The 13259-nt window shown below is 40.4% G+C and overlaps 1 protein-coding gene across 1 annotated transcript in view; it reads right to left on the bottom strand.

Moving 5' to 3' along the window:
• PDCL2 (phosducin like 2) overlaps positions 1 to 3185 on the bottom strand; it is a 75277-nt gene extending 72092 nt beyond the window's left edge. Inside the window, exon 1 of the mRNA XM_043546200.1 lies at positions 2684 to 3185. Within this exon, the coding sequence (XP_043402135.1) occupies positions 2684 to 3065 (382 nt within the window). The 5' untranslated portion in view covers positions 3066 to 3185. The remainder of the gene's footprint in view (positions 1 to 2683) is intronic.
• Between the last annotated feature and the right edge of the window lie 10074 nt (positions 3186 to 13259).

Genomic DNA, 13259 nt, shown 5'->3' with positions numbered 1-13259 from the left:
AGAATGTCTTTGTATAATTATCACATGTATAACACTTGCCTTCTTAAATTAGAGTAATATGGAGACAAAGAAGATGAAACACTAACAATATTGACAAGAAAAGGTATTTAAAGCCTTGCTTATTTTTGTATTGGTACATTTAAAATGACTCCACATGCTGTACACTACTAACTATTTAAGACTACTGTAGAATTTCATTTTACACACAGGATTCACAGAAATTTAAACACCTCTCCACTCCATCTTAACAAGTTTATGCCTAATCAATGTCTAATGGCCACTGCATTATATACTTTGGTAATATGATTTATATTCATTTACGGTCAAGGGGAATTTTGGCTGCACAAAGAACATAAGACTCTACCCTTTTTAGATTTAGAACATGATCCAACTGCCACTAAAATCTGTGGTGGTTTCCATTGATTTTAATAGGAGCCGAATCTGATCTTTATTTATTGCTACACATCATCAGATATCGGATTAATCAGTATGAATATATTTATTTTCACAAGTATGTTCTCTTAAATTAAAAGTAGGTACTATAGTTTTAAACCTGCACACAGTCTTCTTTAAGCAAAGGTTATTGGTTACCTCACTCTGTAATCATTATGGGCCTGATCCTGCGAGGTGTTGAATGCATGCAACTCCCATGAGCTGAAATCATTGGGCACACACCAAGACGGGTCCCATAATCCTTTAGAGGGCAAGTAAATATCACTTTATTTCAAGTGGATCCTTTGAAAGGAAACAGTAGCATCAAAAACTTCAAAAGGAGTTTGGACACTCAAAAAATTCAGAGTTATGCCCAATATCTGTGTAGCTATGCAATTTCAAAAAGAATTTACTTTTTCAAAAAAAGGGCCACACCAGAGTACTTAGTGTGATTTAAACCTCCCTCCTTCCTGGTGCATTTAAATATCATAGACTCACAAATGAAAAGCAACGTTCAGATAAGCAGCACAAGCAAAGCAAAAATACTCATTGTGTGATGACTTATTGTGTGACATTCCTCCTCAATGAATACATAACTAACTACTTTGTAAAGCATCTGGAGATATGTAGAATAGAATAATACTATAAAATACAAATTATATTATATTACAACACCTTTATAAATGCATAATTTTCAGATTTAATGTCTTATGCCTTTCAAATGAAATGAGGCTGCAGAATAGTTGATTATTTTTTTCCTTTAAAATAAATTGTTTGAGAACACTGAGCCCTTTTTTACTCAGAATAGCAATAAAGAAATAAATATTTCATGCCTTGTCATTTGCGTTTATGCCAAGTTTTTGGTTTAAAATAATATTAGTTTTAATAAATTAACTTTTCCGTAGTTCTTTCTAAATTTGAACTTCATGCCTTTACAATCAAAATATATAAAATTGCAGACTTGGGTGTGTGAAAATTAACTAAAAATCATGTGCAGTACTTGTTTTTGAAACTTTTCAAAATGATATATACAGGATTATTACACTATTCTTGCTTCACATGAATAAAAATGTATAAGCAGTAATATGAATAAGAAATTCCGTGAGGTTGCCACAGTGGTATCTATAACCTGCCCTGATGCGCTGAGGTACTGCGGTATGTATCTTGGTACACAATATGGTTTGGAGTACTGTTCTGAAAGTAATGAGAGAGACTCAAACAAAACAGTGGCTAGCAATATTTACAGGACTTTGTGCCATTACAGAGCTCTTCTCTGTGATTGCCACATTATTTTCAAAGGCAAATGAAATGTCTGTGATGTCCCATAGAATGTAACAATCTGTTCTCCTTTCTAGAGTTGTTTTAAACCATCCTATAGAATTTAAAAGTGAAGTACAGTATATAGAATTCTGAGGCATGATTCAATTAATCTAGAGAAAAGACATCATTCTCTATTAACTTCTATCACAGTTTAGAATTTTATAGGATCCGATTGCTTTTATCCCTACCAAAATATTTCCTAGGGACTTCTTTGTAAGGGTGTGCATGTCTGGTGGGTACCTCTGTATGTGCTTACGGTAGCTGCCTGGACTCCCAATTTCGTTGCTCTTAAACTCAAGAGAAGGTTTTCTGTATTCAGTATCACTACAGGACAGTATCACTGCACCCTCCATCCGCATGTTCAGAAACGGATGATTACCTCAAACGTCTTATTTCTCTGCTAGGTTCAGTGCAAGGGTCTGTCCCAAGTCTCCCTTCCGCCCCATTACCTCTCCTGTGAGCTACAAACATAGATGAAGCACATACACTCGGTGGCTACACCAGATTAGGAGACTCCCACTCCGGAAGTCTTCCTACTGGACACCTTGCATCTTTTCAGGTAGCTGCATCCCTGAATAAACGGTCTCAGGTACTTGGAGTGAGAGTTGGAGAGTCAGCGCCCCTGAATGCTTACACTAGCTCAAGCCTTGTATGCAGTGCAGTTGTAGCCCGGGAGGGGCTGGAAAGCTTGTCTCTTTCACCAACCAAAGCTGGTCCAATAAAAGGTATCACCTCACCCACCCGTTCTCTCTCGCTCTCTCTCAGCCTACGCCCCCCGAGAAAGAGAGGGACTCGCGGGGAACCCCCTGTAAGCCAGCACACCGCCCAGGGGAGCAGAGGGGGGCGGGGATGGGGCTAGGAAGCGGCAGGACCCAGCAGCAGCTAGAGGCACCCCAGAGGGGCAGGCTCCGGGGGCTGGGCTGCTTCTCACCTTGGCAGGCGCACGTCCAGGAGGCGAGGAGCAGGAAGAGCAATAGCAGGGGGGCTCCTGGCACGTTGCTGTGGCCCCCCGGCTGGTTCCTAAGGCTGGGCTGGCTGCCGCGGGAGGAGGCGGCGCGGTGCTGAACAGGGGGCTGCCGCTGGCAAGCGCCTCTCCTGAGCATGGTGTCTGCCGAAGGGCGGCCCGGCTGGCCCCGAGTCTGCGCCGCGGAGCCCTTCCCGCCTCGCCCGCTGCTGCGTGTCTCGCTTCCCTCCCGCTCTGGAGTCGCCGAGCTGCGGAGCCCGCGGTCCCTTCCCAAACTTTTAAATCCCCCCGACACGTGGACTGCGTCATCCTGACTCCTGGCGAGCGCGTCATCCTCGCTCCCCCGCATCCACGCGGGTCCCAGGCCCGAGGAGCCCCACAGCTCCGCCGGGGCAGCTGGTGACTCAGCCCGGGCGCGGGGTCATCCCCCCCCGCAGCAGGGCGGGAGCGCGGGGCCCCTCGTAGCTCGGCCCGCTGCCGGCCGACTGGGAAGTGGAGAAGAAAAGCCCGTAGGTTCCACGGGCGGGGGCCACAGGCATGGCGGGATCAAGGCATAACCAACCCCCCTCCCGCAAATTTCGACCCTCTCTTTAACGGAATTTTTCCCCATGAAAAACAACCCCAAGCTGTGTTTGTGAAGGGTGGCACACCACGCCCTTCGCGTGCTCTGCTCTGCCTGTTTTGTTGAGAGTCATTTGTATTTGGTTAAAATATTGTATGTCGCATTTGGAACTGGGTATTTTGGTTAAAAACGACTTCCATTTTTAAGAAATAGGACCCTGTTAACCCAAAATAAGTGGATTAGATTTGCACCCAAGTAACTAACCGTGTGAATGAAAATGAATGTAGTTAAGTGGGTTCCAGTTTCTGGGCAACCAAACCTTAAAACAACTCGGTGAGAGGTATGGAAAATAAGGGAAAATTCTGCTGTCAGATGCATCCGTTTATGTTATTTCTAAAGCACTCACCCCTGCAGTATCTAAGCCGACTCTTGCCTTTCATTCTCCCCTATAGCGAATGGGAAAGCAGCACGGTGGAGTTAAGATCTTTAGCCCCCCAGTTCAGGAAGCTACTTAAGCATGTGCCTAACTTTAAGTATTGTCTTCTGACCTGCCAAAATTTGTGGGAAAGGCACCTGTCCAAACATGTTTTTTTCCACACATGTGCACTTCTAAAACGACTAAAAGGGTTTATCTCAAGAATCACCTTTGAAAAGAGATCAGTGGTGGTGAATTTCATCTCTACAGTGTGTGGTGCGGAAATGTTTTTAATTAGAGCAATGAAGAGGATGGAAGTTCTGGTTCATGAAAAAAGTTCAAGATTTTGAAATATGCCTTCATTCCAAACAGGGAATTTTGGAATGAGGGAAAACAGAATTTTGAAATTCTCTGAAGAAAAAGTCCAGGATAGAAAATGTTTCAAGTTGATTAGAATGTTTCATTTAAATTTTGACTTTTTAAAAAAATTATATTGTATGTTATAATACAACATTTTTTTCTTCCAAATAAAAATTCTGGTGAAATTGGACTGATTTTGTGAAGCATTTTGACTTCAGTGGAATGTGGTTCTGTCACAGTTTCTCTGACCAACTCTAGTTCTAAGCAACTAAAAATAGATTTTCATAATGGAAATCATTCTAACAACTTAAATGAAAGCCATCACTCCTAGTGTTGCTAGAAAAATAAATATAATTAAAAATGATAGATTATTAAAAAGAACACTTGCAAATTGCAGTGTATGTGGATTAAAATCACATAGATTCTGGTCAGCAAGGTTTTTCCTGAAACTTCACCTCTTATCCTGTATGCACTCTTATTTATTATCTGTGATGCTCATCCATCTTCTAGACTTCCAGTAGAACTTCAGGGTGAGGTTTTCAGAAGTACTCACTGTTAACCTAACTCTGCTCCCATCAAAGTAAATGGGACTTTTAACCTGTGCACAGGGACATACAAGGAACTTTCCTTCTCCCTAGCTCTTGTATGCTGGGGAGTACAGGGGTTGATCACTCATGCCCCTAAGGGAACATGATGCTGGGAAGGGGAGAAGAGATGGCAAGGCTACAGTGCACAGCAAGGCTGATGCATCCTGGGCCACAATCTAAAGGATGAAACAAATTACTCACCTCACCATCTGCGTGCAAGGAGCAGCAGTGGAAAGATTGTGTTTCAGTGAGTTGCACCTTCTGGGGTGGCACAGCTTCACACTGTCCGCTACTCAGGGCAGTGTCTTCAAATCCACAATCTTGCCCTAAATTTCTGTAATTTTCCATCAGTCCTCAATACTTTATTTGTGAAATCTTGTTTGTTTCTATTGCAACATTGCATAATGCTTAAGCAATGACAGAATTATGGACAATATATATGAGCCAGGTTCCCTCAAAAAGAACGTACTATTATGTTTTATTGAGAAATTCTAACTGCTGATTATTTGACAGGTGAGGAACAGTAGATGATGGAGTGAGGCTGCTTGATAAGAAGAGTTGGTTATTCTGTGAAACAAAGAGCCGATTATACCTGCAACAACAATTACATCCAGTGTCCAATCTTCGCCCTTAGTACCAGTCACTCTGCTCTACCTGTGGCAAATGAGGTATGTCACTAATTGTACTCCACCACCCCGAACAGCCTCACAAGCCATAAAACCTGTATTCTTTGATTCTTTGATTCTACCAACCACTGTACTAAAACAATACAAAATTCTCTGTCATAGCAGTCCTTTTCCTGTTCCCACTGGAGCCAATGAAAACAGTTCCCACTGACTTCATTGGAAGCAGAATTGGGCCCAGTGTCAATAGAACCAGTCATCAGAGCATTAAATTAAGTGAGTCTCTATTTTACATATCATATTACTATGTTTATCTCTGCTTAATGAAAACAGTTTGTTTTAAATCAATATAGATCATGACTGTGTTTCTGTCCTGGTTTCTGTTAAGAAGTCAGACTTGTCATTTTAAAGAGATTAGCCCAAATTAGTAGGCATCATCTCTGCAAAATATCTCCTTAATCTTTAATCTTGGTCCAAATTAATGAATCAGCGTCCTGCGGTTTGGCCAAAGGAAGGATTTAATTTACTGTGTATGTTGTTAATTAATTCACATGTTAAATATTGAAGATACCATACAGCAATATATTAAAATATAAACAAATCTGGTGTTGAAATAGCTATGACTCTTCCAGACATATTAAACAGTGCTACAAAATGTTTTAAGAAACCTTTTTCTTGACCTAAAGCTTGAATTAAACTCAATCTTTTGTTTGAAAAAGATCTTATTATTTGATAACTGAGTTTCATCTGATGTCTGTTTTAACATTATAGTCTAAACGCTTAAGAGCATATTAAATGAGATTTCTACAATGACGACAAAATTCTCCAGTAGGATGATCCACCCACTCATCTCTCCATTTCCTATGGATCTGCTGTAGAACCGATATGACTCTTCCTATGCCTAACACTTGATTTTGTGTGTTGCCTCCCAAATCTTCAATCCCAGCCCCAAGTTTGGTTAACAGTTGAATTCTATGTATGAGAAAGATCAATAATAATTAAACATGAAATCTTGTTTGTACACTGAAGTAATGCTGCTGTCCAAACAATTGTCCTTCCTCCCTCACCCCCTTCTGAATCCTCATGAGGTGAATTCTTCCAGTATTTCTGGGGACAGAAAAATGTCAAAAGTTGATTACTCTCTCAGAAAAAGTTCTATCCACAAATTTTAGCCTATATATTCTTACTAATTGTAAAGAGCATCAATGCATTATTGTTCTTTCCTGATGGCGGAGTAATGTGAACAGATTTGGGGGAAAGGATAGTCATTCTGGTCATGTCACCAGACAGCAAATACAATTAATAATGAAAAGGCATGTTCCCATTAGGCCAAATCTGAAGTCTGTACTGAGACAAAATTCCTACAAAAGTCAATGGGAGTTTTACAGAGTAAGCATAAACAACAAGGAGTCTTTGTGGCACTTTAGAGACTAACAAATTTATTTGGGCATAAGCTTTCGTGGGCTAAAACCCACTTTATCAGATGCATGGATTGGAAAATACAGTAGGCAGGTATAAATACACAGCACATGAAAAGATGGAGGTTGCCTTACCAAGTGGGGGGGTCAGTGCTAATGAGCCAATTTAATTAAGGTGGAAGTGGCCTATTCTTAACAGTTGACAAGAAGAGGTGAATACCAAGGGAGGAAAAATCACTTTTGTAGTGCTTTTGAGGCCAATGCAATCAAGGTGGCACATTTCAAACAGTTGACAAGAAGGTGTGAGTATCAGTAAGCCAAGCTGCACTCTGGGATTTTCAGTGTGCTGTAGCAGAGTTCACAAGGGATATTTACTGCATATCAAGTTTGTGTGCTGTAAATTCACACCTTGGCTTAAGCAGTAACTTGACATATAGAAAAAGCTCCAAGTACTTAGAAATTGGCCCTTAATTTTCATAAAGCGTTCATAGTTTATGACAATTAACTTTGTCCTGAAAAACTGTAATAGTAACTTGCATAATTGCAAGTAATACAACACCTTAATAGAAGGAGGAGAAAATATGGCGTGCTGTATCTGTTCTTGTATGCATTAATTGCTTGATGAAATTGATGTTACCCAGCTTGCAGGAATAAGGCACATCCTTATTAAAAGGAAAGGAGTACTTGTGGCACCTTAGAGACTAACCAATTTATTTGAGCATAAGCTTTCGTGAGCTACAGCTCACTTCATCGGATGCATACTAGTACTAGTACATCGGATGCATCCGATGAAGTGAGCTGTAGCTCACGAAAGCTTATGCTCAAATAAATTGGTTAGTCGCTAAGGTGCCACAAGTACTCCTTTTCTTTTTGCGAATACAGACTAACACGGCTGTTACTCTGAAACCTTATTAAAAGGATATTTCCAGTTTAGGATGTTTTGGAGTTCATTCCTTTCTATACTCTGATGACTGAAATTAGTTTCACTGGAATATTTGCATTCTTCCTATTGTTGATTGACTAAACATTAATTATGGCTAATGGAAAGGAAATCAAACAGCTGAGGATGTAAAGGCACCATCGTTTCTGTCACCAGAAGAATCAAGGTCAAGAGGTGCATCTTTCAATCTATTCAGCTTTTGTGTACATGTAGGGAGCCTGTAAGAATTCAGTCCATGCTAGTGGTTCTGTCACTTTGTACTCATGTAGTAGGGAATTATTACACCCATATTGGAACGTAAACACAAAGAAGCGGTATCTACACGTGGGTTTACTTTACCAAAAAATTCCCATAATTGCTACCACCAGTGCAGGTATAGCAACAGTAACAACAGCAGGAGGCAATGTGGAGACCAGCTTCCAGTGACACTAGCTCCATGCCCTAATCCTTCCAAGAGAAGGTCGACACTATATGATGCTTAAAACACTGACATCCTGTCTACACTAGAATTCCTACACAATTTGGGGGAAATAAGTTTAGGGTAGGCAAGGCCATGATGATCAGTCAATTCCTGCTCAGATGACGCTTGGATCTGATGTACTTTCTTAATATCTTACTGACAGCATATTCATAGTAAGAGTATGAAGGGGCCAGAGGGTTGGATATGAACAATCAGCATCTCTGATTGATCTTTTGTTGCAGGAGTTCTGGTTCAACACAGACTGAAACCAGTTTGACAAAAGCCTTTACTTCCATCTCCTTACAAGCAACACATTCAAAAACAAAGTACAGACAATGGAGGTTACAATACTTCCTAAGCTTCCCTAGAACATCCTACCCTTGATCTGATCAACAGAACTCCTCAACTCTCCCTTCTGAGAGTAGTATCCTTTATTTAATGTGTGGAGCTTGGATAGACACTACAGCTTCTAATTAGCTCCTAACTAGGAGTGCCTCCCTGAGCTGACTTGGAATCCTGGCTGGAAATTAACCCTGTGACAGTTGTTGTCTGACCCAGTGAGGTCTACTTCTGGGAACAGTGGCATGGGGTACACCAGATATTCAGGGAGGTTTCCAGGTACTTTCATAAGTAAGATATGGTTAAACCCACAGATAGGTGAAAGAAAGCTGTGTAACAATATACACAATGGGCCAAATTCAGCCAGCTTATAAGTGGGTACAGCTCTTCTAGAGTCAACGGATTCATAACCACTTAACAGCTGTATTTGACCCATTGTGCATGTCTGAGTCTGAAATCCTCTATCCACAGAACATGTACAGCATGGACATTGGCAGTGCATATTTCTCTAACTGTCCACCTGTGTCCCTCAATCCTATCTTGAGGGGACCCTTTAGACTGAAGAAGGTCATAGAATCATAGGACTGGAAGGGACCTTGAAAGGTCATCTAGGCCAGTCCCCTGCACTCATGGAAGGACTAAGTATTACCTAGACCATTCCTGACAGGTGTTTGTCTAACCTGCTCTTAAAAATCTCCAATGATAGAGATTCCACAACCTCCCTAGACAATTTATTTCAGTGCTTAACCACTCTGACAGTTAGGAAGTTTTTCCTAATGTCCAACCTAAACCTCCCTTGCTGCAATTTAAGCCCATTGCTTCTTGTCCTATCCTCAGAGGTTAAGACATTTTTTTTCTCTTCTCCTTGTAACAGCCATTTACGTATTTGAAAACTGTTATCATGTCCCCTCTCAGTCTTCTCTTTTCCAGACTAAACAAACCCATTTTTTTCAATCTTCCCTCACAGGTCATGTTTTCTAGGCCTTTAATCATTTTTGTTGCTCTTCTCTGGACTTTCTCCAATTTGTCCACATCCTTCCTGAAATGTCACGCCCAGAACTGGACACAATACTCCAGTTGAGGCCTAACTTCTCATGTCTTGCCTTCAATACTCCTGCTAATATATCCCAGAATGATGTTAGCTTTTTTTGCAATATGTTTGCAATATGTTGACTCATATTTAGCTTGTGGTCTATGATCCCCAGATCCCTTTCTGCAGTACTCCTTCCTAGGCAGTCATTTCCCATTGTGTATGTGTGCAACTGATTGTTCCTTTCTAAGTGGAGTACTTTGCATTTGTCCTTATTGAATTTCATCCTATTTACTTCAGACCATTTCTCCAGTTTGTCCAGATCATTTTGAATGATAATCCTATCCTCCAAAGCACTTGCAACCCCTCCCAGCTTGGTATCGTCTGCAAACTTTATAAGTATACTCTCTATGTCATTATCTAAATCATTGATGAGGATATTGAACAGAACCAGAACTGATCCCTGTGGGACCCCACTCATTATGCCCTTCCAGCATGCCTGTGAACCACTGATAACTACTGTCCTGGAATGGTTTTCCAACCAGTTTTGCACCCACCTTATAGTAGCTCCATCTAGGTTGCATTTCCCTAGTTTGTTTATGAGAAGGTCATGCAAGACCATATCAAAAGCTTTACTAAAGTCAAGATATACCTCATTTACCGCTTCCCCCAATCCACAAGCTTGTTACCCTGTCAAAGAAAGCTATCAGGTTGGTTTGACACAATTTGTTCTTGACAAATCCATGCTGACTGTGCTTATCACCTTATTATCTTCTAGAAGTTTGCAAATTGATTGCTTAATTATTTGCTCCATTATCTTTCTGGGTACAGAAGTTAAGCTGACTGGTCTGTAATTTCCCGGGTTGTCCTCATTTCCCTTTTTTATAGATTGGCACTATATTTTGCCCTTTTCCAGTCTTATGGAATCTCTCTGGTCTTCCATGACTTTTCAAAGATAATCGCTAATGCCTCAGATATCTCCTCAGTCATCTCCTTGAGTATTCTTGGATGCATCTCATCAGGCCCTGGTGGCTTGAAGACATCTAATTTGTCTAAGTAATTTTTAAACTTGTTCTTTCCTTATTTTAGCCTCTTCTGATCCTACTTCATTTTCACTGGCTTTAACTATGTTAGACGTCCCATCACCACCAACCTTCTTGGTGAAAACCTAAACAAAGAAGTCATTAAGCACCTCTGCAATTTCCACATTTTCTGCTATTATTTCCCCCCCCCCACCCTTATTGAGTAATGGGCCTGTGCTGTCCTTGGTCTTTGTCTTGCTTCTAATGTATTTATAGAATGTTTTCTTGTTACCCTTTATGTCTCTAGCTAGTTTGATCTCATTTTGTGCCTTAGGAAATTAGTTGCTAACCTCTTTGCTGAGACTACAAAAAGAGTGCCATTTCCTAGAGGCTGATTTTATGAAAAAGATACCTGTGCAATAGGAACTAAGCTGAAACCACTAAAATGACTTTATAGAGGCCACTAAGCAGTTTCAGTCACTATTACCTGGGATAGATTTAAATCAGTCATTTAGCAGTGAAAAGCTTTGCATCCCATTAATAATCCCTTGAACCATCCAGTCCATCAAAAGCAATCACCATCTTTAGAGCAGGCAGACTTCATGAGAAATATACTCAATAAAAATATATAATTTTCATAGCCTGGCATTCAGTTTAAAAGTAGAATTGGTCATGGACCATAAACTTTTCTCACCCCATTTACACCATTCAGTGCTTCAATTTTTCCCCAACATTCCTCATTAATTCCATATAACAAACAGGACATGGAACAGAATGATTTATTTGCTTTATGAAGTTCTAATGATAAAACAAAAAGTTGTAAATATATTCAGTCAGAGAAAGCTAATGAACATCTACAGTCATTGTAATTTATGAATCAGGTGTGGTCCGATGAGATGTACGAAAAATGGCTAACATTCCAAAATACTGAAATCTCTCATAGACACAGTCTGAAGAGGAAAGAACCATACTGTGATCTAAGTTTCAGAGTAACAGCCGTGTTAGTCTGTATTCGCAAAAAGAAAAGGAGGACTTGTGGCACCTTAGAGAGCTGTAGCTCATGAAAGCTCATGCTCAAATAAATTGGTTAGTCTCTAAGGTGCCACAAGTCCTCCTTTTCTTTTTACTGTGATCTAATACAACCCAAGGCACATCAGCAGCAGTGAGCCTTTAAAAAGATTAGTGTCTAGCTTTGCCCTGGAGAAACAAGTGGTTAAGCACACTGTCAGTGACTAATACATAATTAATAAAATAATAACAATTTCACATTGATCTGTAATTTTCAGACCTTATAACTAAGAAGATGTTAAGCAGGAAAAGAAATGAAATTCAGAAGTGTGACCATTCAGTCTATAAAAAACTGTCCTGTCTTCCAGATGATCATGAATTTGGAACTTCAGAGTTGGAACTAAAGAGAACTTTAGAACTACTGTTTCCCTTTGGAAGAGAAATAAATGATACCGAGAATTCTTGTCTATTTTAATCACAATACATGCACAAATCTTTTTCACCATGACCAAACCTGGCACACAAGAAATCCAGCTTTCAGACCTCTAGAACATTTTGGCAAAAGGTCTGCCATTCCCATTGGCTTAATTGAAAGCTACAATTGTAGCTGAATTTGGTGCACTAACAGCAGAGATCTTACTGAAATTGGAAGGTAGTAAGGTAAAATGCAATCCTGTCAAGAGTTTTCCCTTGGTTTTTAACCTCTACTTCAGATAGGGCTCAATCCTGCAAGATGCTGAGCGCTCTGGCCTCCATCCAGCAAAGCACTTAAACACACGCTTAACTTTAAACATGTGAGTATTCCTACTAACTTCAGTGGAACTACTCTCAAGTTTAAATGCTTTTTATAACACTCAGAACCTTGCAGGATTGAATCCATAGAGGGGCTCCACACCCAGCAGGGGGAATGACCCACCTGCAATTCCCAAAACTACAACTGGAGCAAATGACAAGGATAGGACAAACGAAGAGTGTTTGGCTGGAAACAATTAAGATGTCACTGGAGTTGAAGATGACTGATTTTTGGAGTCTCTGAGTTTTGAATGAGCTAACAGTTGATGTTACAAAATTGCTACTGCAGATCTGTAAATCAACATAGGCTGTTCTGGATTTGCTTTTTAATAACCACTTGTGTGCAAAAGTATTTTAATTAGGCCTGATCTACACTAGGAAATTAGGTTGGTATAACTATGTCACTCAGGGGTGTGAAAAATCTACACTCCGAGCGACACAGTTAAACCAACCAAACCCCAGGTTAGGTCAACAGGAGAATTAGGTAGACAGTACAAAATCAACGGGAAAATTCAGTTAACCTAGCTACCACCTCTTGAGGAGGTGGATTATCTACGCTGATGAAAGAACTCCTTCCGTCAGCATAAGTAGCGTCTTCACTGAAGTGCTACAGCAACGCAGTTGCACGGCTGCAGCACTTTAAGTGTAGACAAGCCCTTACTGCTTTGATTGTAGTTTGCAGTGTTGTAGCCGTGTTGATCCCAGGATATTAGATAGACTAAGTGAGTCAGGTAATATATTTTATTGGACTAACTTCTGTTGGTGAGAGACCCAGAGCTCTTCTTCTATCTGGGAAAGGTAGTGACAGTATGACAGCTAAATACCAGGTGGAACAGATTGTTTAGCATAAGTAGTTAACACATCCAGTACACTAAATGTCCTAGTAACAACTATGGGGGTGAAACAAGACAAATCATAAGACAACAAGACAACTCTTGAATGAACTCGTCCAGAAAAAATTATAAAAGAAAAATGCACCATATCACC

The sequence above is a fragment of the Chelonia mydas genome, chromosome 4 (genome assembly GCF_015237465.2).
Source record: "Chelonia mydas isolate rCheMyd1 chromosome 4, rCheMyd1.pri.v2, whole genome shotgun sequence".
Lineage (NCBI taxonomy): Eukaryota > Metazoa > Chordata > Testudines > Cheloniidae > Chelonia > Chelonia mydas.
Note: the sequence above shows the minus strand (reverse complement) of the source record. Positions and strands in the feature narration are given on the sequence as shown.